The sequence below is a fragment of the Phoca vitulina genome, unplaced genomic scaffold, assembly GCF_004348235.1.
Source record: "Phoca vitulina isolate PV1807 unplaced genomic scaffold, GSC_HSeal_1.0 scaffold42, whole genome shotgun sequence".
Lineage (NCBI taxonomy): Eukaryota > Metazoa > Chordata > Mammalia > Carnivora > Phocidae > Phoca > Phoca vitulina.
Genome location: NW_022589745.1, coordinates 15313424 through 15337539, shown reverse-complemented (window position 1 = coordinate 15337539; position 24116 = coordinate 15313424). Strand labels below are relative to the sequence as shown.

Here is a 24116-nt window from a genome sequence, read left to right as displayed (position 1 = left end):
ATTATTTACTGTCATCTTACTGGTTTTTTTTTTTTGGCCTTACCTTCACATTTGCGTTTCAGCTCCGCACTCAATTTCTCTACCTTTTTCTTTTTACTGAGATAGCAAGTAAGTCTTCTTGTGCCTTAAAAATTCTTTTAATCTGCCAAGACTTCACCTAGAATTTATATCATTGTTTTGTTTATATACTAACCGATGTACATTAAATAAACATAGGATCAGAAATAGAGCTCTTAAAATATATGCAGATGTACTTCAGGGGAGAGATCTGTAGCTTTAGCCAAATAATCTTTGAAAATGAAAACAGCATGTGTCTCATGGGGTGACATTGAAAATTGACTTACATATTGAGAATATTTTCATGTGTGATTGTTTCCTTATAATGTATCCAGGAGTAGGTCCAATGGAAGAAGGGCAAGATCTTTCACACTGTAAACTCTAAAACACTGACAGAAGTTAAGACAGGGCACCGGGGTTGCCTAGTTGGTTAAGCATCTGCCTTTGGCTCAGGTCATGATCTCAGGGTCCTAGAATCGAGCCCCACATCAGTCTCTGCGCTCAGCAAGGAGTCTGCTTCTCCTCCCTCTGCCTCCCCCCCCCACTTGTGCTCTCTCTATCAAATAAATAAATAAAATCTTTATAAAAAGAAAAGTTAAGACAAATAAATAGGTGAACATACCATGTTTGGGGGTTGAAAAATTCAGTGTTAAAAAGACGATACCTTTCTTCAGGTTGATGTATAGATTTAAAACAGTTCCAAGGGCGCCTGGGTGGCTCAGTTGGTTAAGCGACTGCCTTCGGCTCAGGTCATGATCCTGGAGTCCCAGGATCGAGTCCCGCATCGGGCTCCCTGCTCTGCAGGGAGTCTGCTCCTCCCTCTGACCCTCCCCCCTCTCATGTGCTCTCTCTCATTCTCTCTCTCTCAAATAAATAAATAAAAAATCTTTAAAAAAAAAAAAAAAAATAAAACAGTTCCAAGAATTTTTCAGGCTTTTTAAAGAAATTGTCAAGCTGATTTAAATAATGTAAATGGAAAGACAGCTGAGAACAGTCAAGACGATCTTAAAGAACCAGTTAATATCAAAATTTATTGTAAACTTACAGTATCTACACTTGTGACATTGACACAAGGATAAGTAAACCAGTGGAGTAGAATAGCAGATCCAGAAATAAACCTAGTCATTTAGTTACCTGATTTATGCCCACACTCTGGCATGTTTGGGAAGGACAGTCTTTTTAGTAAATTGGACTGGAGCAGTTAAATATCCAGATAGAAGTGAATTTTGACTCCTCTTACACACTACACATACCCCCCCCCACACACACATACCCGTTATTCTCAAATAACTTGCTTACAGTCAAGAAGTTAGTAAAGAACAAAAATCTTGAGCCCAGGTCTGTCTGGCTCATTCCAAGATGTCACGCTGCTTCTCAAGGAATGCTTTTATTTCTGTCTAATATCTGTCTCAATAAATAAATATTCCCTAAGTTTAGAATTTTTAATAAAATTATGGTAAAATGTAATTTAGCCTGTTGTGAGTTGGTGGGAAAAGTGAGTTTGAATGTTAGTATATTGGCTGCTTTATGGTTTTTTCACTTGTTAACAATTGACCTTTAATCCAAATTAAATAATTTTTACCTTAGGTTCTTAAAACATTTTATAACTAGTTTTTAAATTAAAACTGATGACATAGGGTCTTCTTTATGTGATGTTTTAAATAGAATAGGATTAACTTAATTTAATTTATACTTAGACTAATCCGTATTTTATGTTAATCTTTCATGGGTAGTTTTATTGACCTCCATTTTAGAATTTTTGTGTCTGATCAGAAATTTTGCTAATATTAATTCATTCAGCCAGTAAAGAATACCTACATGCCAGACTGCTTGACTAGAGATATATTTCCTTAAGGAAAAAGACACCATCCTTACCCACCATCGTGGAGTTTGTAGTGTTGTGTTGAATGTAGACATGTATACCAGCACTTAAATGTAATGATTGTAATGCTCTTTTCATATTGCACTTTAATTCCATTTTATAAAAACATAGTCTCTCCATTAAAATTACCATCTTTCCTTCATGTTTTTTTTTTGTACCAAATTTACCACAGACTGGACTTCTATTAGAGTTACTTCTGGGTTTATTTTAGATTAGAAGCAAGAAAGCCCAGGCCTTTCTCCACAGCTTTAAGAGTATTCAGATCTCAACAGAAGTTTGGGTAATTGAATTTGAGGGGTTTTATTTCTTCGTTATTTTATTGATGAATCTGTTCTTGGACATTAGCTACTTTGTTTCAAAAATTATTTTACATTCTATTTGGATTTCTACATTAAAGCGTTATTTGGCTGTTCAGTCAGTGTTTTCTGATCAGTTTGTTAGGATCATACTCTTCAGAATACTGCACTTTGAAAAGTTCCATGACAGTTGTGGAATTTTTATTTTTGTGTGTGTATTTTGTGTGTGTGTGGGGGGGGTTGTTTAGTTTGGTTTTGGTTTTTGGAAATGAGTTTAGGTCTAGGTTTTTCTGGGTTAAATGTATCTTTCACAGTACCTTCCCAGTTCAGCCCTCTTCCTACCAGTGTAACAGTCCCATCAAGAGATAAAATCATTGTGCCCATGTTTGTCTAGGATCAGAAAGTTGTCGTTTACCCCAGTTATTCAGAACAGCTGGCCATGAAATCGCAACAGGAATATATTAAAAGAAATGCAGATGTTGTATGTAGCCTGATGGTTTGTTAACTGTCACCAAAAGTATTAACCAAAGAGAGGAATTCAAGTTAGATCTGAGAGGGTGGTTTGAGATGTGCAGGGAGATACTTTTGCCCACATGTTTATATCAGGCAGTCAGTGAAGTTCACCCCACTACTTAGGATTTTGGGCTCATAGGCAGTTTTTAAAGTGTCCTCATTTTCAACAGAGAGGTAGCTTTCACTGAAGATTAAGGTTCAGGCAACTTTTGAAACCAAACAAACTAGCCTTTTTGTTGGAATAATGGGAATCAGCAAGTGAGTTAGTGATAGAAATAATGTAATACTAGTCTGAATTCTATAGTTCATGTGTTAATAACTCAAGTCTGTAAATGCTCTTTGATGAACGAGGGAAGATTATCAAGTATCTTTTGTCATGATGGTCTCCTTCTTTATATTTTTAGAACCTTTACGCCTAACTAGAGGCTAAAAGGTAAGGTTGCTTAATTGCTTTTAGAAAACAATTACAAGCAGTAGAAATGGAAACAACAGATTGTTATTTTGGTTTGTAGTTTGCATCTGATGTTTGCTGTACATATTGTCATAAGATGTACAACTTTAAGGTTGTATACCAGCCGTGTTCATGCTTTTTGCTTTTTATATTAACCTGTTAAATATTATGTGGAAGACCATGCTTTAAACTAGAGTCACATTGGTGTTTGGGGCACCTGGGTGGCTCAGTTGGTTGAGCATCCGACTCTTGGTTTCGTCTTAGGTCATGACCTCAGGGTTGTGGGAATGAGCCCAGAACGAGCCCAGAGTCAGGCTCTGCGTTCAGCAGGGAGTCTCCTGGAGATTCTCTCCCTCTCCCACTGCCCCTCCCCCATTCTGTTGCTTGCTCTCTAAAAAAATAAGTAAAATCTTAAAAAAAAACAAACACATTGGTTTTTAAACTCACTGAAACCTCAGTCTTTTTCCAGTAAAATTTTTGTGTCTTTATATGGCAAATACATATTTAATAATGATTAGAAAAATGCTTTGTGACTTAATTCCCCATGTAACTTGAAGCATATCCCAGATTTAAGAACATCATATGGTGTTAAATGTTCTTCATGAGGTATAGCGGGATATAACTAAAAGCTTTAAGTGAATTATTGAGACATAATGGTTTAAAAAAAAACCCTCAGTCTCATTATTATTTATGCATCCTCGAATAAGGTATTTACCTTCTCCAAGCCTATTGTGTGACAAGTAAAATGGAGATAATATTCTTGTCCCATAGGGTTGTTAAGAAGGATAGCATATGTATTAGTTTTCTAGGACTGCTTTAACAAACTACTACAACTAGGTGGCTTAAAACACAAATTTATTTTCTCACACTTCTGAAGGGTAGAAATCAAATCAAGGTGACAGCAGGGCCATGTCCTTTTGGAGACCAAAGAGGGCAGTCCTTCCTTGCCTCTTCCTAGCTTCTGGTGGTTGCTGGTAAACCTTGGCATTCCTTGGCTTATTAGATGCATCACTCTCATCTCTGCCTACCTCATTATATGACATTCTCCCTGTGTGTCTCTGTCCTAATTTTACTCCTCTTACAAGGACACCAGTCATTGGGTAGGGGCCCAGCCTAATCCAGAATGACCTTTCTTTAACTTGGTTACATCTGTAAAGATGCTATTTCCAAGTAAAATCAAATTCACAGGTACTAGGAGTCAAGAATTGAACATACTTTTTTGGGAGACCATTCAACCTATTATAGGCTGCCCTCTGGCTCCTCCAATTCATGTTTGGCCCACATGCAGAATACATTCACCCAAAACCAACATCACCAAGAGTCGGAACCCATCCTCCCATCAACTCAAAGTCTAAAATCTCATCTAAATAACTCAGAAAAGTCCAAATCTCATCTTGTCTGTCAGGTGAGACACTGAATATGGTCCATCCTGGGACAAAATTCTTCTCCATCTGTGGACCTATGAAACCTATAAAACAAGTTATCTGCTTCTAAAATACTATAGTAGGACAGGCATCGTATAGACAGTCCCATTGCAAAAGGGAGAAATTGGAAGGAATGAAGGGATTACCAGTCCCAAGCAAGTCTGAAAGCCAGCAGGGCAAATCCTATTTGTTACACGGCCTGAGAATAATCACCTGTGGCTTAGATGCTCTGTCCTCTAGTCCATCGCCTTAACCACTCGGCCACGACTACACCGTCTGCTCTGTCCTCTAAGATCTACTGCTGCCCCACCCCTCTAAGCCTCTGCATCTGTGGCTCTGCTCTCAGTCGTTCTTCATTTTGTCCCATCTCTGATCTTTCAGACCAGGCTGGCAGTGTTTCTGTTGATAGGAGATTCTCAGAAACACTGTTGGGCTGCCCATTAATGTCAAGAGACTGTCCAGCCACACCCGTTGGCTCTGTGCCCTCAGCATTCTATCTTGATAAGCTAAGATTTTTTTCCAGATCATCAAGTGCTGGTTTTCTTTGGCTTAACAGTTCCTTCTTTGAATTATCTCTTTCTCTTATTTTACCTTAAGCATCTAGGAGAAACCAGAGCATACCTTTAACATGTTGCTTGGAAATCTTAGTATCCATACCACTTCTGTTTTCCACCCAGCATAACACATTTCAGTCTAGTTTTTCCCTGTTTCCAGTAACATGTTTTTCATTTTCTTGAGAACCTCAGAGCATCTTTAGCATTCATATTTCTACCAACATTGTTCATGACAAACATACGTACTCTCTAAGACGGTAGCAGCTTTTGATAAGTGCTCCTCACATCTATCTGAGCCCTCCCCAGAATTGCCTTTAATATCCACATTTCTGCCCAACTCCAAAGTCACTTCATTTTTAGGCATTTTTTTTTATAGTAGCACTTCACTCTGAGTACCAAAATCTGTGTTAGTTTCCCAGGGCTGTTACGGCAAATTACCCCAGCTGAGTGGCTTAAAACAGAACAACAAACTGCAGGAGGCACAATTTCAACACCGAATAGCATTTTATGCAAAGTTCACATTCTCAATGTCCAAGAAAGAACGCTCAGTAAATGGTTCCTGCCTTTTAAAAAGACCCTCGTGGACCCTCAGGGTCTAGTGCATAGTATCAGTTATGAATATTAAGTTATTAAGTGGACTTTCTAAAGTAGGTAAGGAAACTGATTATGTTGAACACGTAAACCCTATTTAAAACGAGACGCCAGAACTCAGGAATAAGGTCTGATCAGTGTTGTCCTGTGAGAAATTTTTTAAGTTAGGAATGTGTAACCAATACCCCAGAGTGATTCATGTGCATATTGAGAAGCACTGCTCCAAAGTCATTTTCCTACCAAAGTCCAACATATGCATATAAATGTATCAATAAGTCAAATTATTCGTGGTTGTTACCATCTACTCTAAATGTTCCATATACTTCTTTTAAAAAGTGATCATAGAAAAAAATATTGGAACTAAAAGTACTAAGCTGTCCTGTTCATGGGGCAGAAGTAACTAAATGTCAAAAAATAAAATAGACTGTCCTCATTTTAGGCTTTTTTTCTGCCACTCTATATCACTGATTCTTTGCCTGCTCCAACTAACTGGTCATCTTTGGTTATCAGCTTACCATTTCTTGAGCTTTCTAGAGCCTTGTCTTCTGAAACAGGCACTGTCTAGTAGCCTATATATGGTTGTACCCTTTTCAGGGTCCAAATCTACTAGGATTACCATTTTTCTTTGAAATAGTGGTTGACAACCTGGTAGAAAATGAAACATTGAATTATGTTGAATTGTAATTCATTAGCCTCCAAACTCTTCTATCAGAATAACCTTCAGATTTTTTTTTTAAATAAATTTTTCCACTGAGGGTAATTCAGTAGGTCTTGAGTAAGGCTCAGAAATCTGTATTTTTAAAAGATTACACAGGTCTGATAGGTTGAGGAACTGCCTTTCCAAATCCTCGGGAGATAGAAAATCATGAAAAGACTAGTCAGGTTTATTTATTTTGTGGTGGTTCCAGTTTTACATTGTTTTTCTTCTCCTGTGTTTTTCTTAGTATTTTATAATCTTGTATTTTTGATTAATAATAGGAAGGATTCTGAAACAACAGACTTCTCAAGGAAATTAATGAAAACTTATAAAATCATATTATTTCTACTAGGATAATTGTATGGTGTTTGCCTTCACTCAGTTGTTATGAATGAACTTGAAAAATCCTTACGTAAATAGCATGTAAGTGGCAGCACACTGTTGTGTCATAAGCTTTAGCCAAGAGTCCTGGCTGACTAGCTGCATATCACATTTGGACCCTAGTGACTTCATCTGTGAAATTATAGTACAAATGTCCATGTCCAATAACATTCTTATCCAACTAGTGATTAAGAAGTGGTAAATAATAAGAGGGGATATCAGTGATGAATTGAAGGACTGTTATCCCTTTAACACATTTGGTGCAGAAACATCTGCTTATAGACTACCACTAGCAATGGTATGAATATAGATAGCCTGCTTGTATGTTTGTTTTTAATTAATTTTGGAATAATTTCAGACTTACTGGAAAGCTGTAACACTGATAGAAAAACATTCCAGCCTACCCTTTATCCACATTTTCCAAATGTTATTTTACCACATTAACTTTATCATTCTTTTCCTCTTCTTCTCTCCTCCTCTCTGTATAATCCTTTCTACTCACATCCAGTATTTTTTTTTCTTGATACTTTGGAAAGGAAGTTGCAGATATATTGTCCTTTACCCATAAATATATCAATGTATGTTTTCTGAAAATAAGGATGTTCTTTTATGTAACCACAATTATCAAAGTCAGGGAATTAACAACGATACAATACCACAATCAAATCAGCCAACTTACTCAAACTTTGCCAGAGGGCTAAAGGAAAGAGTAAGGATTGGGAAGGAGATTGATTAGGGGGGCTCACATATGACACTCATTTGTCATGGCTCTTTATTCTTTAATCTTGCACTATTTCTCAGTCCTTTATGACTTCAACATTTTTTGAAGATTATAGGCCAGTTTTGTAAAATGTCCCTCAATCCCAAAATAGGTTTTGGATGGCATGCTTTGATTGTTTAGATAACTAGATTTAAAGTGTTTAATGTATATTATGAATTGGGTTTTCAATGCTTATTTAATTTGTAAGGAAAGAAAGGTATCCTACCCTGAGTGAATTTTTTTCAATTTTGTAAATACAAATACTAATTAAGACTTCCAGAACTGAAATTCTAAGGTTTTTTTAAACTCAAGGCAGTTTAGCATTATTAGACTTTTCAGGTTGTCAAAGAGTGTATCAGGAGTTTGGTATTAGGGAGCTGATAGAATATAATCAAAGAATATCTAGACATGGGAGAAATTGCTGTTAGATATTAGAAGTACCAGTTGGCATAGTCATACCTGGGGGTAAGTATGTAGGATTGGGCCTTAGGTTTGAGGTAATGATTAGCAATGGTACAGAGATAATAATAAGTAAACAGTTAAATTAGGGTTCTACTAGGAAATTTGGGAAATAGGTTCAGCATAATGACTTGAAAATTAGGCTGAAGATTTTAGAGAATGTACTTTAGCAGGATACTTTAATGCAAAGTGACACCATCAAAGTGGCCTTTGAATGGGACATTATAATTTTTCTTTGTAAAAACAGATTGGAATGATAAGCAGAGCACCCCTGCCCTACAAAAAGAATTGTTAGAGATTCGGATGGGCTAGTGAACAGTTCATAGCACTGTATATTTGTGGAACTGTATAAATAGAAATAATAGTAGGAGCTAGAGGGTTAAGAGTATTGAGGAAATCAGTCGGCTGAGGTCACGATCTCGGGGTGGTGGGATCAAGCCCCTTGTTGGGCTCTGCACTAGACGTGGAGCCTGCTTAAGATTCTCTCTCTCTCTCCCCCCACCCCTCCCCCCTAAAAAAAGAGTATTGAGGAAATCACGACAGTATTAAAACACTGAATTCTTTCACTTTTTAGATTTTTTTTATACATCAACACTGAGATAGTTATATAGACCTTGAATGAATGTGAGGATTTGATGTTAGTGGTTTTGGTGTATAAAAAGGTTTGTTAAATTACACACTTTTAAGAAAAGTACAGAACCAGACCTTGGGCAGTTAATGTTACATAAAATACTCAAGAATATTATTGTGTACCCACTGTCTGTCAGGCATTGTTTTAGGTGCCAGGTATCTAGCGTGTAGGTAGGTGGATGTAATTTTGTGGCTCTTAACATTGGAAGGGGGACTGGAAAGTCATATAAATTATAATATGTATAATCTGGATGGTGGGAAATTCAACAACAACAATAAAAAGCTAGAGCAATGGGGACTGTAAGTAAAAGAGGAATGTTCTAATGCAATTCACTGTTCAGGATTATAACTCTTAACTGCTCCTTGTCCTTATAACTCTTTTTGCTTTTAAATGCCTCTGTATAACTTGGCAACTTTGCACTGACAGTGTGTCCTTGACATCATCTCTGCCTTGTGGTCTCGATTGTATATATAGCATTACTCTACATTGAGATGGTATATAGTAGCATAAAGCTGATGGTAGATTTTGTTTATTTGAGCTACTAAATCTGCGCTTTATGGTTTTCTATACATTTTTCTTTTTTAAAAGGACACTGTCAAGTACTTTTAAATGGTTATTTGTAGTAACAATTTCCTGCTTGTATTTTTTGTTTCTATGACTACCCTTTAATTATCTTGTTTGGAATGGAATATAAGTTAAAGAGGTTTTTTATTAGTTTCAAATGATCAAGATTAAAGTTCTAGGAAAAATAAATGTTTACTTCTATTTCTTGGTAAAATAATAGTATTTTATGGAGAATATTCCTTTAAATTTTTAAAAATAAAATAAGATGTAATTTGGATTAGTTAACTGGGTTTTTTGTTTTTTTTTTTTAACTTCAAAAATTAATCAGTGTGTTAACTTCTTCAAGAAGGTTTTTTGGGGCTCTGGCTGGCTCAGTCAATAGAGCATTCAGCTCTTGATATCAGGGTCGTGAGTTCAAGCCCCACCTTGTGCACAGAGTTTACTAAAAAAAAAAAAAAAAGGTTTTTCTTTACCTAGAGGTTTATACGACTTAATGCATTTTTTTTATATAGTCCAAAAAAAGGACCGATTTAGCCCTCAGTGTTCCATTAACACTGGAGGTAAATTTCAGCCCAGCTGTATTTCAGTGACTTAAAATCTGAGTTTGATAGCTATTTGTAACCTTGTTAATAAACTGGAAATTTTGTTGGTGGCTTTAGTGTTCTGGTGTTGATACTAGTATGTATGACGTTACTTGCTATAATTGTGTTTTAAACTAAGCTTCTAAGAACATACGACATTAGATGTTATAATTATGATTAAAATTAAACTGCCAAGAACAAATACAGGTTGATTTTTCTCATGTTTTCTAGTCTTTTTTCCCCCAGATCCTATCGCCCTACACACATTAAGTAAATGTGTGAGATTTCTCTTCCAATTTTAATTTCCTTTTATAACATATGGGAATTAGTGGTTAGTGGAATGAATATTTCTTGATTGAATTTTTAGTTTAAGTAACTCTTATTTGAGGAATGGCCTTGTCAAAAACATTTGCTGACCACAGCTGCTTTGTTGTAGGAGGCCTGACAAATGGTAGTGGTCGATATATCTCTGCAGCACCTGGAGCAGAAGCAAAATACCGAAGTGCTTCAAGCACTTCCAGTCTGTTTAGCTCCAGCAGCCAGCTCTTTCCTCCTTCTCGGCTTCGGTATAATAGGTCTGATATTATGCCTTCTGGCCGAAGTAGATTATTGGAAGATTTCAGGAATAACCGTTTCCCAAACCTTCAACTTAGAGACTTGATTGGACACATAGTTGAATTTTCTCAAGACCAGCATGGTTCTAGGTAGGTGATTATCATTTTTGCTTTGAAAATTACTGCCTTGTAAGAGCATAAATTTTTCTTGACTGGGGTCATTTAATCTGCATGGAAGTTGGAAGTTTTTAAAAAATAAATACCCGATATGGATTTTTTCTTTGATACTAGGACAAATGATAAAAATTCAGGTTTTTTAATTATTTATGGTTTCCCAGTTTTCTGTAATGAGAATATTTGTATAATGAATATATAGCAGTGCCTTTTTATTGGATTATTTTTATTACATTGACTGACTTTAATTTTCCTTTTAAAATAATGTGCTGAATTACATTTGTGGACTTAAGTGTCCCTGATGTAGGCTTTATCTAAAAAAAAATAGAAAGTTAAATGCTTTTGTGTTCCTTTATAGATTTGTATTTGATGTGATGTGGTTTAAGTAGAAACATTTCACTTGTAACACATACATTAAATTTGAATTGTTTTTTCCTTTTATAGTTTTATTTTATCTCCCTGTGTTTGAAAATTCTTAAGAGTAGCAAATCAACCTTGTATCACTCACAGTGGCTAAGAATTTATTTGTAAGAGCCTCTTTTATTCTCTAAATTTAGATATTATTTAGTAATATTATGAAAAAATATGTGAATAACCAATAAAATCTAATTTTTCTTCATTGATTATAATGCAACCAGAACTAACTAAAGTGTTAAACCTCTTTATGTCCAGACTTTTTACCTAACTAGTAGTTATTTCAAATTAAGGTGTTCTACAGGAAAAAAATAATTAAGGTGTTATAAAGAAATGCTTCATAACTTTTGTCTTCTTTGCTTTAAATTGGCTGTTCACAGTACTAAATGCATTAGTACTATTTCTGGAAATAATTTTATGTGTATATATGTGGGGATATGTAAATCTCAAGTCAGATTTTTACAGAAGCGTGTTTCTAATGTGCTGTCATGGCATGTACAATTTTTCTACATAGGTTCATTCAGCAAAAACTAGAGAGAGCTACTCCAGCTGAGCGACAGATGGTATTTAATGAAATTTTACAAGCAGCCTATCAATTAATGACAGATGTTTTTGGAAACTATGTTATACAGAAATTTTTTGAGGTAAGCACACATACATGTTTGTACATCTATCCAACTATATGTTTTTAATGCTTAGAAAAATCCAGAAAGTTGGTAAGAGTCATTTTCATATAAAAATATATGAGCTTGGGAGGTGCCTGGGTGGCTCAATCCATTGAGCATCCGTCTGCCTTTGGCTCGGGTCATGGTCTCAGGGTCCTGGGATTGAACCCCGCCTCGGGCTCCCTGCTCAGTGGGGAGTCTGCCCCTCCCCCTGCTTGTGCTCTCTCTCTGAAATAGATAAATAAAATTAAAAAAAAAAATATATATATATATATATATGAATGAGCTTGGGAGAAAATATTTGCACATCCTTAACAACCTTAGTCATTAGGGAAATGCAGATCAAAACCACAGTGAGATTCTACTTTACATCTACTAGCATGGCTGTAATGAAAAAAAAATGGAAAATAACCAATGTGGGTGGGAATGTGGAGAAATTGGAAGTCTCATACATTGTTCGTAGGAATGTAAAATGGTGTAGCTGTTGTGAAAAACAATTTGGCAGTTCCTTAAAAAATAAACATAAAATTATCATACAACCCAGCAATTCCACTTCTGTATATACACCCAAAAGAATTGAAAACAGGGACTCCAAACACTAGTGTTTGTTTCAGCATCATTCACAATAGCCAAAAGATAGAAACAACCCAAATGTCCAGCAGATGAATGGATAAACAAAATGTGATATATGCATACAATAGAATATTATTCAACCACAAGGAATGAATTTCTGTTACATGCTACAACATGGATGAAGCTAAGTAAAATAAGCCAAATGTAAAAGGACAAACACCGTAGAGTTTCACTTACATGAAATACCTAGAATAGGCAAATTGATAGGAACATAAAGTAGATTGGGGCTTACCAGGTATTGGGGGAAGTGGGAAGTTACTGCTTAATGCATACGGCATTTTGTTTGAGACAACAGGGAAGATTTGGAAACACTCTGTGATGATGATTGCACAACATTGTGAATATAATTAATGCCAGTGAATTATGCACTTAAAAATAGTGAAAATGACATTTTATGCTATATATTTTATCACAAAAATAGTTTTAAAATACATGGGCCTACTTTAAATGAGAAGTTTAATATTAACCTGATTAACATTTGAAAATATAAAGCATTGGGAGTAAGTCGTAGGTGAAGAAATTAATAATAATATAGTCCTTTTGATTTTGTTAGATGTCATGTCTTTTGTGATTTAGCTAATTTTCAGTTTATAACTTTCTGTATTGTAGCTTGGCTTAAGTTTCCTGCACAGTTAACATCAGAATATAGTTGAGAATTATCTGGTCTGAATGTATGGCTCAGAAGTTAAAGATGAAGAGATTGTTTAAAATGAAGAGTAAAGATGTTTATTTTAAAAGAATTAACAGGTGGTTAATGTATTAGTAATAAGGAAATTTTAGATAGTGAGACTTAACCCCACAAACAAGCAGGACAGTTACTTCAGGCTGCTCTGGATCTATCTTTATTAGCTTTTACCTAAATCCTCCTTCCTACATGATTACCAAATGTGATATTTTTAAAATATAGTGAATAGGCTGCAAAAAGCGGGTTATTCAGGTTTAACAGAATAATATGGTTATTTTTATTAATATTAATTTTTTTCCATCAGTTTGGGAGTTTGGATCAAAAATTAGCCCTCGCTACTCGTATTCGTGGTCATGTTCTGCCTTTAGCCTTGCAGATGTATGGCTGCCGTGTTATTCAGAAAGCGTTGGAGTCTATTTCATCTGACCAGCAGGTAATTGTAAGTTAAGACAAAATTTTTGTATTTTATTTGGTTTTTAAATTACTACTTTATTATGTTAGAATCTTAGAGTGAAACATTAAATATTTCCGCAATTAGAATAAAATACTTTAAAAAATCTGTCTCAAACAGTACATTATTAATTGTTATACAGTGGATCTTTGTTCTGTCCTCTTCATTTTCTTCAGCATCTTTTCATCTTTAAATGAAGATATTTGAGTGCCTCCTGTGTGGTAAGCAGAATGCTAAATGATGGGTATTTTTGCTACACTTGCTTATTTGATTTTCTGTAGTATCAGGAATACATTTTACTATTTCCAAAGTGTATTTGGATTGTACTTACATTTCTATCATAAGAATAAAAAAATTTTTCATTGAGTAGAGTGCTCTTTATTTTTAAGTTTTATTTTAATTCCAGTTAACACAAATGTGGAACGCTTCACGGATTTGTGTGTCATCTGTGTGCAGGCACCATGCTAATCTTTGTACCATTCCCATTTTGGTATATATGCTTCCAAAGCGAGCATAAGAATAAAAATTTTAAAACCACTTGCATTCCTATATGCCAGTTAAAAATTATATAAAGTTCTTAAAAATTTCACTCAATAGGAAAAGTAACCTAAGAATTCTATTAACAAGATTCACAGTTTTTAAGAGGAAAGAGAACACATATAAATGGGAATATACCGTATTCTTGGATGAAAAAGTCTATTAAAATTCTAAGTTAAGAAAGGATTAATGCAATTCCAGTCATGTGCTCATGGGAATTATAACTGATCAGAATAATTTTTAAAATTACTTGAAATAGACAAGAATATTTAGAGGATGAGGATAAATGCTGATCTGCTAGCTTTTTAAAATGTGAAGCATCACTAGTGTGGCTCTCGTAGCAGATTAAGCAGACTTTAGAAATGAAATTCGTAACCCCAAATAGATACTATTTTATAATATATAACTAGTTTATGTATTAAGTGAAACTTAAAGGAAATAATTATTTCTTAAAAGGCATTGGTAATTAGTAAAATTGGAAAGAGATCACATTTGATTCTCTACCCACATACATTATTGTATAATAAAGTAAATTCCAGAATTAAAAAATAAAAACAGTAATAACATATATATGGATATGTGTGTGTTTATGTGTAAAAATTTGTGAGAAGAAAATAGTATTCTTTGGAGGAAATACTGAGTTCTAGAATAATTGGAGATATGTCACAATGGAAAGATCAACGAATTTTGATTATTGTCGACACTTACATATCTGCTCTACCATAAGTCTCAAGCTGGTTTAGATACTTTAAAGATATTTATTTTATTTTATTTTTTTTAAGATTTTATTTATTTATTTGACAGAGAGAGAGATAGCGAGAGCAGGAACACAAGCAGGGGGAGTGGGAGAGGGAGAAGCAGGCTTCCCGCGGAGCAGGGAGCCCAATGCGGGGCTCGATCCCAGGACCCTGGGATCATGACCTGAGCCGAAGGCAGATGCTTAACCACTGAGCCACCCAGGCGCCCATTTTAAAGATATTTTAAAGAATGTGATCTTGGGTGCCTCGGTGGCTCAGTTGGTTAAGCGTCTGTCTTCGGATCAGAGTCCTGGGATTGAGTCTTGCGTCGTCGGGCTCCCTACTCAGCAGGGAGTCTGCTTCTTCCTGTACCCCTCCCCCTTGCTCATGATATCTCTTTCTTTCTCTCTCTCAAATGAATAAATAAAATCTTTAAAAACAATGAGATTTTGCCATTTGCAATAACATGGGTGGACCTAGAAGGCATTATACTAAGTGAAATAAGTCAAAGGAAGGACAGATACCTTTGATTTCACTTACATGTGGAATCTGATAAACAGAACAAACAACAAACTCAAGAGGGGTGGTGGGTGGCAGGTGGGGGAGGCAACAGGTGAAGGGAATTAAGAGGTATAAACTTTCAGTTATAAAATTAAAAAGTCATGGAAATGAAAAATACAGCATAGGGAATATAGTAATGTAATAACGTTTTATGGTGACTATACCGTTCGTGGTGAGCAATGTGTAGTTGTATAATTGTTGAATCACTGTGTTGTACACCTGAAACTAAATCTCAGTTATACTTCAGTAATAAATAAATAATAAAGATATCTTAAATGTCTTTAATATTTGAAAATATAAATCCCTGGGAATAAGCCTTACGTGAACCTGTTAATGAATAATGGTATTTTTTGGATTCTTTCGAATATTTTATTTTGTTATTTAGTTTATAGCTAAACATCTGTGTTATATCTTGGCTTAACAGTTCCTCTAGAATTATATCAGTATGTAGTTGAGAGTTCTTTGGGTGAGAGAGACTTTAAATGTGTGTACTCCATTTCTTTACAATACTATTTCCTGTTGTACTAATAAGACACACAGATTATCGTGTGGCTACCTATATTTTTCTCTAAGGATTAAGGTGTTTGTTTAATAAATGCTTACAAATTTATTTTAAAAAATGATTAGTAGCTAGAAGAAAATGCAGTTAGTAAATAAACCTTACTCTAAATAAGCTTAACCTTATTAGTGAGCAAAGAAACAAATGAAAGAGGTCATTTTTGCCAGTTAAACTAACAAAAATCTAAAATTTCCCTAGAATTCATTTCCAAAGAGGCGCTTAGGTGGCTCAGTCAGTTAAGTGTCCCACTCTTGATTTCACTCAGGTCATGCTCTGATGGTTGTGAGATCAAGCTCCACATGGCTCCCTCTCTGCCTGCCCCTCCCCCCCACTTGCATACACTCTAAATAAGTAACAAATCTTTTAAAAACTAAAAATTTATTTTTTTGAGGTAAGGGGGGTTGCTAAGTAGAGAAAAAGTGGAGAATTCTGAATTAATTATATATATTGTCAGCTGAGAAAGATGAGTAGAAGGTGGTGTATATAGTGAAGAGAGTTGTTTAAATATGGCAAATTCAGCATCACTAGGTTGGTTACTTTTCAGTAAGTGTCATTTACATTACAATCCTGCAAAAATGTTTTGATAATACTCACCATCAGTGGCTTCTGGGGATGGCAGATTTTAAACTCTGGTATCTAAAAAATTGCAAAGAAATTTTTTAGTATACTTCTGTACTCTATTTTTAATCCTGATATCTTGCTTGATGAGGTAATTTTTTAAATGTCATCTTTTTGCAGAGTGAAATGGTAAAGGAGCTAGATGGTCATGTACTCAAATGTGTGAAAGATCAGAATGGAAACCATGTTGTGCAAAAATGTATTGAATGTGTTCAGCCACAGTCACTACAGTTCATCATTGATGCTTTCAAAGGACAAGTAAGATTGATTTTTGGCTTCTAATTAGTTAGCAGGGCATTCTTTTAGAATTTGAGTGTTAACACATTTTTCATAAGTCGCAAGTTATATAATACCCAGTACTGTCATACAAACATAGGAGACAAAACAGTAAATATACAATGATTTCTGCCTCTTCCATAGAGTACATCAATAGATAGCTTCATTTTTTTGAAGCTGAAAACTGTAGAAATAGGAGTTTAATAATACTACTTTAGGATCACAGGTCTTAGAATTATGAACCCAACAGTGTTTTCCAAATTTTTGAGAAGGAAAGGAAGGAATACTTCAGATCCTTTAGTATAAAACACAGAAAGTAAGTATCAATTTGTAACTAATACATAGTAATAAATAGCTGCTAATTATATTGTGCACTACCCTCACCTTGCAGTCTGTTTTCATTATTACATGCCCTCCATCTTCTGGTTTGGTACTTTTTGATCAAAATGTCTGTTAGCTCCTGGGGTGCCTGGGTGGCTGTCAGTTAACATCCTGTTCTTGGTTTCAGCTCAGGTCATGATCTTGAGGTTGTGGGATCGAGCCCCACATCGGGCAATGCTCAGTGTGGAGTCTGCTTCAGATTCTCTCTCCCTATCCTTCTCATTCTCTCTCTCAAATAAATAAAATCTTAAAAAAAAAAAAAAGAGGGGTGTCTGGGTGGCTCAGTCAGGCGTCTGCCTTCAGCTTGGGTTGTGATCCTGGGGTCCTGGGATCAAGACCCGCATTGATTAGGCTCCCTGCTCAGCGGAGAGCCTGCTTCTCTCTCTCCCTCTGCTGCTCCCACTGCTTGTGTGCTCAATCTCTCTCTCTCTCTGTCAAATAAATAAATAAAATCTTTTTTAAAAAAAAGAGCAAGAAAAGAAAATACCCGTTAGCTCCTAAATTGAGCACCCTGCTTTGCAGTCTTTACTAACAGGGTGGTGGTCTTACTGAAGGTGACTCCCCACCCTTCCATTTTAAATAAATTCAGCATGTCATCAGGAACCTGTCTGCCTCATAGAACTTTCCAAAAATGTCAGATAATGGAAATGTATTTCTTCCAATTGTTTTAAGGTGTTTGTACTTTCAACTCATCCTTATGGCTGCAGAGTGATCCAGCGCATCCTAGAGCATTGTACTGCAGAGCAGACCTTACCTATCTTAGAAGAACTCCACCAACATACAGAGCAGTTGGTACAGGTATAAATTCCCTAATAGTTTCAAATGTTTATGTATTTTTGAAAATGCTTCAAAACATAGGCAAATATTATTTATTGTTAAGTTTAGGGAAATATAATTTATTCCTAAATTAACACACTGTAGAAACACATGGACAAAAAGCCTGGTATGTTCTACTGACTATATACTGCTGAATTTTTAGAAAAAATAATTAACATCTTTTTAAAGAATAATCATTATTCTTAACGAATGACTTAAGGAAAGTAATTTTTAAATATCTATACTTAGGATCAGTATGGCAATTACGTTATTCAGCATGTACTGGAACATGGTCGACCTGAAGACAAAAGCAAAATTGTTTCTGAAATCAGAGGAAAAGTCTTAGCCCTGAGTCAACACAAATTTGCCAGGTATTGCAATATTTTCAAATTCCAAGGGTCAGTTCTTTTAACTCTTTGGGTTTTATCAGTAAACAAAGAAATGCATGTAGACTATAGCATTAGAACATAATCTTTCTTGGGGCACCTGGGTGGCTCAGTGGGTTAAGTGTCTGCCTTTGCCTCAGGTCATGATCCCAGCGTCCTGGGATTTGAGTCCTGCATCGTGTTGTGGCTAACAGGGAGCCTGCTTCTCTCTCTGCCTGCCACTCCCTCTGCTTGTGCTCTTTCTCTCTCTCTCTCTGACAAATAAATAAATAAAATTTTTAAATAAATAAAATTTTGAAAATAAAAATTAAAAAAATAATAATAAACCATAACCTTTCTGAACGGTGCTTGTATTCTTTTTTTTTTTTTTTTTTTTTTTTTTTTTTTTTAAAGATTTTATTTATTTATTTGACAGAGAGAGAGACACAGCGAGAGAGGGAACACAAGCAGGGGGAGTGGGAGAGGGAGAAGCAGGCTTCCCACCAAGCAGGGAGCCCGATGTGGGGCTCGATCCCAGGACCCTGAGATCATGACCTGAGCCGAAGGCAGACGCTTAATGGCTGAGCCACCCAGGCGCCCCACGGTGCTTGTATTCTTATATGACAAATTGGTTTGCCCATATATATTCCATTTTTAAAGTCTGTCTTCAGAAAGTGATTTGTCTCCCCAAACCTATCAATGCAAATTCTTTTAGTGCATGTTAATGAAAATCTCAGACTTACTAATGACCTGATTTCCTCCTTTTTGAATTACAATCATTATTTTAAGAGGCATATAATTAAACTTGAGGGTATCCAGTATGGGTTCCTCTGTGATACTAATTTCTGTTTTAAAAGTAAAGAAGGGGTAAGAGAATTACAAGAGAATACCATCTTGACTTTTACATCTTCGGATGTGTTTAGCAGATTCTTTCAAAACCAAGGATATTTTGCTATAAAGAAAAAAGTAACAGAATACAGGGCGCCTAGGTGGCACAGTTGGTTAAGCATCCGACTCTTGGTTTTGGCCGAGGTTGTGATCTCAGTGTCAAGATCAAGCCCCAAGTTGGTCTCCGTGTTCAGCCCGGAGTCCAGTTGGGTTTCTCTCTCCCTCTCTTTCTACCCCTCCTCCCCCTGCATGGGTATGGGCCCTCTCGCTCTCAAATAAATCTTTAAAGAAAAAAGTAACAAAATAACTTTTTGGGGGCGCCTGGGTGGCTCAGTTGGTTAGGCATCTGCCTTTGGCTCAGGTCATGATCCCGGGGTCCTGGGATCCAGCCCTGCATTGGGCTCTCTGCTCATTGGGGAGTCTGCTGCTCTCTCTCCCTCTGCCCCCCGCCTCCCTCTGAAATAAATTATCTTTTAAATAACTTTCTGTGTATATACTTAATTTTTAGCAATGTAGTAGAAAAGTGTGTTACTCATGCCTCCCGTGCTGAGAGAGCTTTACTGATTGACGAAGTTTGCTGCCAGAATGATGGTCCTCACAGTGCCTTATACACCATGATGAAGGACCAGTATGCCAATTATGTGGTTCAGAAGATGATTGATATGGCTGAACCTGCTCAGAGAAAGATAATCATGCACAAGGTAATATAGTTTATAGCACTTAAAATAGATGATTCAATTTGTGTGTCTTTCAGGCTACAATTTTAGCTTTCTAGAAATCAGTGGATAACCTTTGACAAATATAGGTATGGTGTACTGTTTCATTAAATTCCTAAAGTCTCAGTAAAATCACATTTCTCATCTGTTTACCTATCTTTAGCATTGCCCATCCCTATCTTATTTAAATATATTTGGTTTGCCATAATACATGGGTTGAACATTAATTTTAAAATCTAATTAGGTTTTCTCGCTAACCCAATACATTTTCCTAAAGAGAATTTATTTTGATTTGATTGGGGTTTTTTTTTTTTTTTTTAAACAAGCTGTTTGCTCTCTAGAATCTAATGATTCTTTTAAACTGCATTAATTTCCATGGGAAAACTGTTAAAAAGAATACTGGAAGAAATATTAAATACCCAATCTTTTTCTAAATCAGTTCATTTAAGAAACGGGACAAGGGGTGCCTTGGTGGCTCAGTTGGTTAAACGTCTGCCTTCGGCTCAGGGTATGATCCCAGGGTCCTGGGATCGAGTCCTACGTCAGGCTCCCTGCTTGGCATGGAGTCTGCTTCTCCCTCTGCGCCTCATCCTTGTCATGCTCTCTCTGTCTCACTCTCTCTCTCAAATAAATAAGTAACATCTTAAAAAAGAACTGGACATATAACTTCTTTGGACCTCTTGTCATATAAAGAGAAATGTAAGATCATAAATTTTTTTAACTTTTTAAAAATGTAATATTTCTGCTTAAAAAATATAAGACTTACAAAAATTGTCAGTCTTATTTTTAATAACTACATTATTTAACCAATATTATTTATGACATTCGGATTGTTTCTAGTTTTTTTAACTGTCATAAGCAGTGCGTATATGAATGTCTTTGCATAATTACCTGTTTTTGTAGAATAAATTCTTAGGTGTTTCCGGAATTGCTGGTTCAAAGTATGTAAACATTTTATGTGTTGATAGATATTGCCAGGTTGCTCTCAAAAAATCTGTACACGTTTGCACATCTACCAGTATATAAAAAGAATGCCTGTTTTGTCATCATCTCATCAGTACCAGTTGTTATTCCTTATAAAATTTTTGCCAGTCTGGAGCGCCTGGGTGGCTCAGTCGGTTAAGCATCTGTCTTCGGCTCAGGTCATGATCCCAGGGTCCTTGGATCAAGCCCCACATCGGGCTCCCTGCTTAGGGGGGAGCCTGCTTCTCCCTCTCCCTCTTCCCCTCCCCTGATGTGCTCGCTCTCTCCCTCTGTCTCTCTCTCATAAATGAGTAAAATCTTAAAAAATATTCTTTTGCCAGTCTGGGTGGAAAGATAATGATATGATTCTTTTTATTTGCATTTTTAAAAAAGTATTCGTGAGATACTGAACAATTTAAATGTATTAGCCATCACATATCTGATTGCTCATGCATGTCTTTTGCTCCATTTTTATTGAATTTTTATCCAGCAGACTTGAGCTAGAAATTTCTGCCTTCATCAACTTTTTAAGAACTTAATAGTTCACTAGTGATGCTTTCCTGCTATGTTTGGAACCCCTCTGCTATTTGCATTTGTAATAATTTAGAAGTAGTGGTTTGTTTATTCATTGAACAATTTTGAGAGTAGAAGTTTGGAGAGATTCAGTAGAATGAACTGCTTTTGCAAACAACTTTCTTTAAAGGATTTGAATATTAAAATCCAATTATTCTTCTAAATCACCGATATTGAGGAGTGATTTTTTAAGAAACCAGAAACTAAAATAATTAAGATTTACTAAGCAGATTATTTGTTTTTCAGATTCGACCTCACATTACTACTTTGCGAAAATACACATATGGGAAGCATATACTGGCCAAGTTGGAAAAATATTATTTGAAAAATAGCCCAGATCTAGGGCCTATTGGAGGACCACCAAATGGAATGCTGTAAAGGGAAAAGAGAAAGAAGATGATATAACCATGTGAAAAGAACGTTTCTTTTGTGAATTATCAAAACACAACTCAACTATGAATCTTCAAAATTTTTTTTTAAAGCAAAACTATTTATTGACTTTATTCATCCATTTGTAAATTTTTTAAGGTTCTTGTGTATATTTGGGGGGTGGGGGTGGTGAATTATAAATTATATTCAGCCCTGAGTGGAGACCTATCAGATTGGATTGCTGGCAAAGCACAGAATGCCTGTATATGATGTAACTATCAAAAAAAAAAAAAAAAAAGCTGTCACATATTTTGTAAATTTTTACCTTGTAAAGTCACAAAAATAGTTTTTAAAGGAAAAAGTACAGTATTCTTTTAATAAACTGGCTTGCAGTCTGGTAGGTCTATGGACCCCATAGCACAACAGGTTTATAGAGATGTATATAGAAATATAGTCCTTATTTTTTTTTTTTGTCCTTTGTGTGAAGCCTTTTATAACTGATTAACAATCAACTGCATAAATACTAATATTTTAAAAAGAAAGTTAAGTTGTATTTTGGTAATTCACAAACTATCATGCAACTAAAAACTCGACAAGTAAGACAAGAATTAAATGATTTGAGATGAAAAGAACTTATATTATTTACAGTGGATGTGATTTTAATACAAATACTGCCCTAAAACGTCTCTGGCAATGTACAGAAGTATTGTATATACTTACATATGTAATTGTTGTAAGAGGTAGAAAAAAAAAAAATCATGGTGACACTTCCATTCAGTTAAATGCACTAATTGAAAAGTTAAGTCCCTTTTTAACTTTTCAGTTTGGTTTGCAATCTGAGAAAGAGTGGAAATTTGTATATTGTTTTGCTTATAGAATTACAAGGACATGTTGAGGAAGTGTTGAGCTTTATTTTGCTTTTTCATAGTAGATTTTGAGAAAGTAGGAACCAGATAGAGGTGAAAGGGGCCACTGAAAAGTGAATTTGATAGCTCAACATTTAAGCATGACTACATATTCAGATAGCTTTTTTTGCTTCCTATAAATATATGCATTGTGTGTGTAGTAATAGATGTAAGTTTACACTTTGAAAGCAAATCTTGTTTCAATGTTTATTACAAAAGCCTTGCTAATTTAGTAGTGATGCTTCCCTTGGTTGTACAGGTGTACATTTGTAAACCTTCATGCTGTAAATGGAATTCGTTTTATCTCTTTGGGAAACATTTGCATTTTAGTGTACATTTATGTCCCTGCCCTCTTTGACCTGGCATATAGTGTTGTATAATGTAAATTTATTTCTCCAAATCGAGAGTGATTTTTTAAAAAATTTTTTATCTTTATATGGTTTCAGAAGTATGAACCAGCTTTCTTTTTATTATTGTGGGAAACATTTTCTTTTATAACATAGTTGTTGACTCTGTTAATATGGACATACTAGGATTTGGATCACTTTCAAGAAGTCAGGGTATTGTGCATAATAAGAAAGTATTGGACTGAGATATTTGGTTACCATGGAGGCCAATGCTTTTTCCATCTTATTAAATGTGATGTGACTTTTTTCTTTGTACAGAAGAGTACTGTATTTTTGAATAGCCTATTCCCAAGTAAGAGCAAATCTGTATGATAACATTTTTTTCTCTGGAAGACATAACAGTAACATGATGTACATTTACAAGCGGCCTTATGTACATTTCCCAACAATCTTTTTAAGGCAAAATTGTGACCATATGTGTATAATTAAAATCGTTTTTAATCCTTTGCCTATGAAAATATTTTGGAAAAAAAAACTTGCTTTGTATATTCAGTTTCTGAAAGATAAAGTGCTTTGTATTTTGTTGAAGTCAGTATTTTGTATAAAACCATTTATGTTGACCCACTTCTGTTTAGTGCTGAAAACTAATGAACCATGCTATCTCCTTCGATTGAACATGTAAGGGATTTTTTATTGGAAGTCTGCAGAAGAAAATCATTCTTCTGAGCACAATATTGAATATAAAGGTTTTATCACTTAGCTGTTCATATCATGAGCCTAAAAATAATGGCATAAAGTTTGGGGTGCCAGGCATACTTTTTCTTGTTTGATGTTGAGTTACTCTAGTTTTCTAACCCGACATTCCATGTTGAGTCCATTAAATCCAACCACTTGTCACTGTCCCCTCTCATCATAGTCGTACTGGTTCATCAGCATGTCCCAGTCCCAGTGGCAGTGCTTTTCCCCTTACATAGAACGCTGCTGTCTTTCACCCCGTCCTACTTTGTTTTGCCAGCCTCAGAGTGTCTTGGCCCCGTGTCGAAATTTGTTTCCAGTATCAGCTCATGGTTGTGAGCTGATCATGATCC

General features: G+C 35.4%; 1 protein-coding gene and 1 non-coding gene across 9 annotated transcripts in view; one reads left to right on the top strand and one right to left on the bottom strand.

Moving 5' to 3' along the window:
* The window catches only part of PUM2 (pumilio RNA binding family member 2), a 97002-nt gene extending 73470 nt beyond the window's left edge, over positions 1 to 23532 (top strand). For 6 of the 8 annotated variants that reach the window (XM_032430202.1, XM_032430195.1, XM_032430200.1 and 3 more), the window contains 8 exons: positions 10278 to 10545; positions 11498 to 11627; positions 13271 to 13405; positions 16550 to 16687; positions 17759 to 17884; positions 18152 to 18273; positions 19664 to 19856; positions 21654 to 23532. In XM_032430202.1, coding sequence (XP_032286093.1) covers positions 10278 to 10545; positions 11498 to 11627; positions 13271 to 13405; positions 16550 to 16687; positions 17759 to 17884; positions 18152 to 18273; positions 19664 to 19856; positions 21654 to 21785 — 1244 coding nt within the window. In that variant the 3' untranslated portion in view covers positions 21786 to 23532. The remainder of the gene's footprint in view (positions 1 to 10277; positions 10546 to 11497; positions 11628 to 13270; positions 13406 to 16549; positions 16688 to 17758; positions 17885 to 18151; positions 18274 to 19663; positions 19857 to 21653) is intronic. The other 2 variants (XM_032430196.1, XM_032430201.1) reach the window with 1 other exon arrangement.
* On the bottom strand, positions 13829 to 13932 carry LOC116648308. The gene has a single exon (XR_004302501.1). It is a non-coding gene; the product is annotated as a U6 spliceosomal RNA (small nuclear RNA).
* Positions 23533 to 24116: the final 584 nt, after the last annotated feature.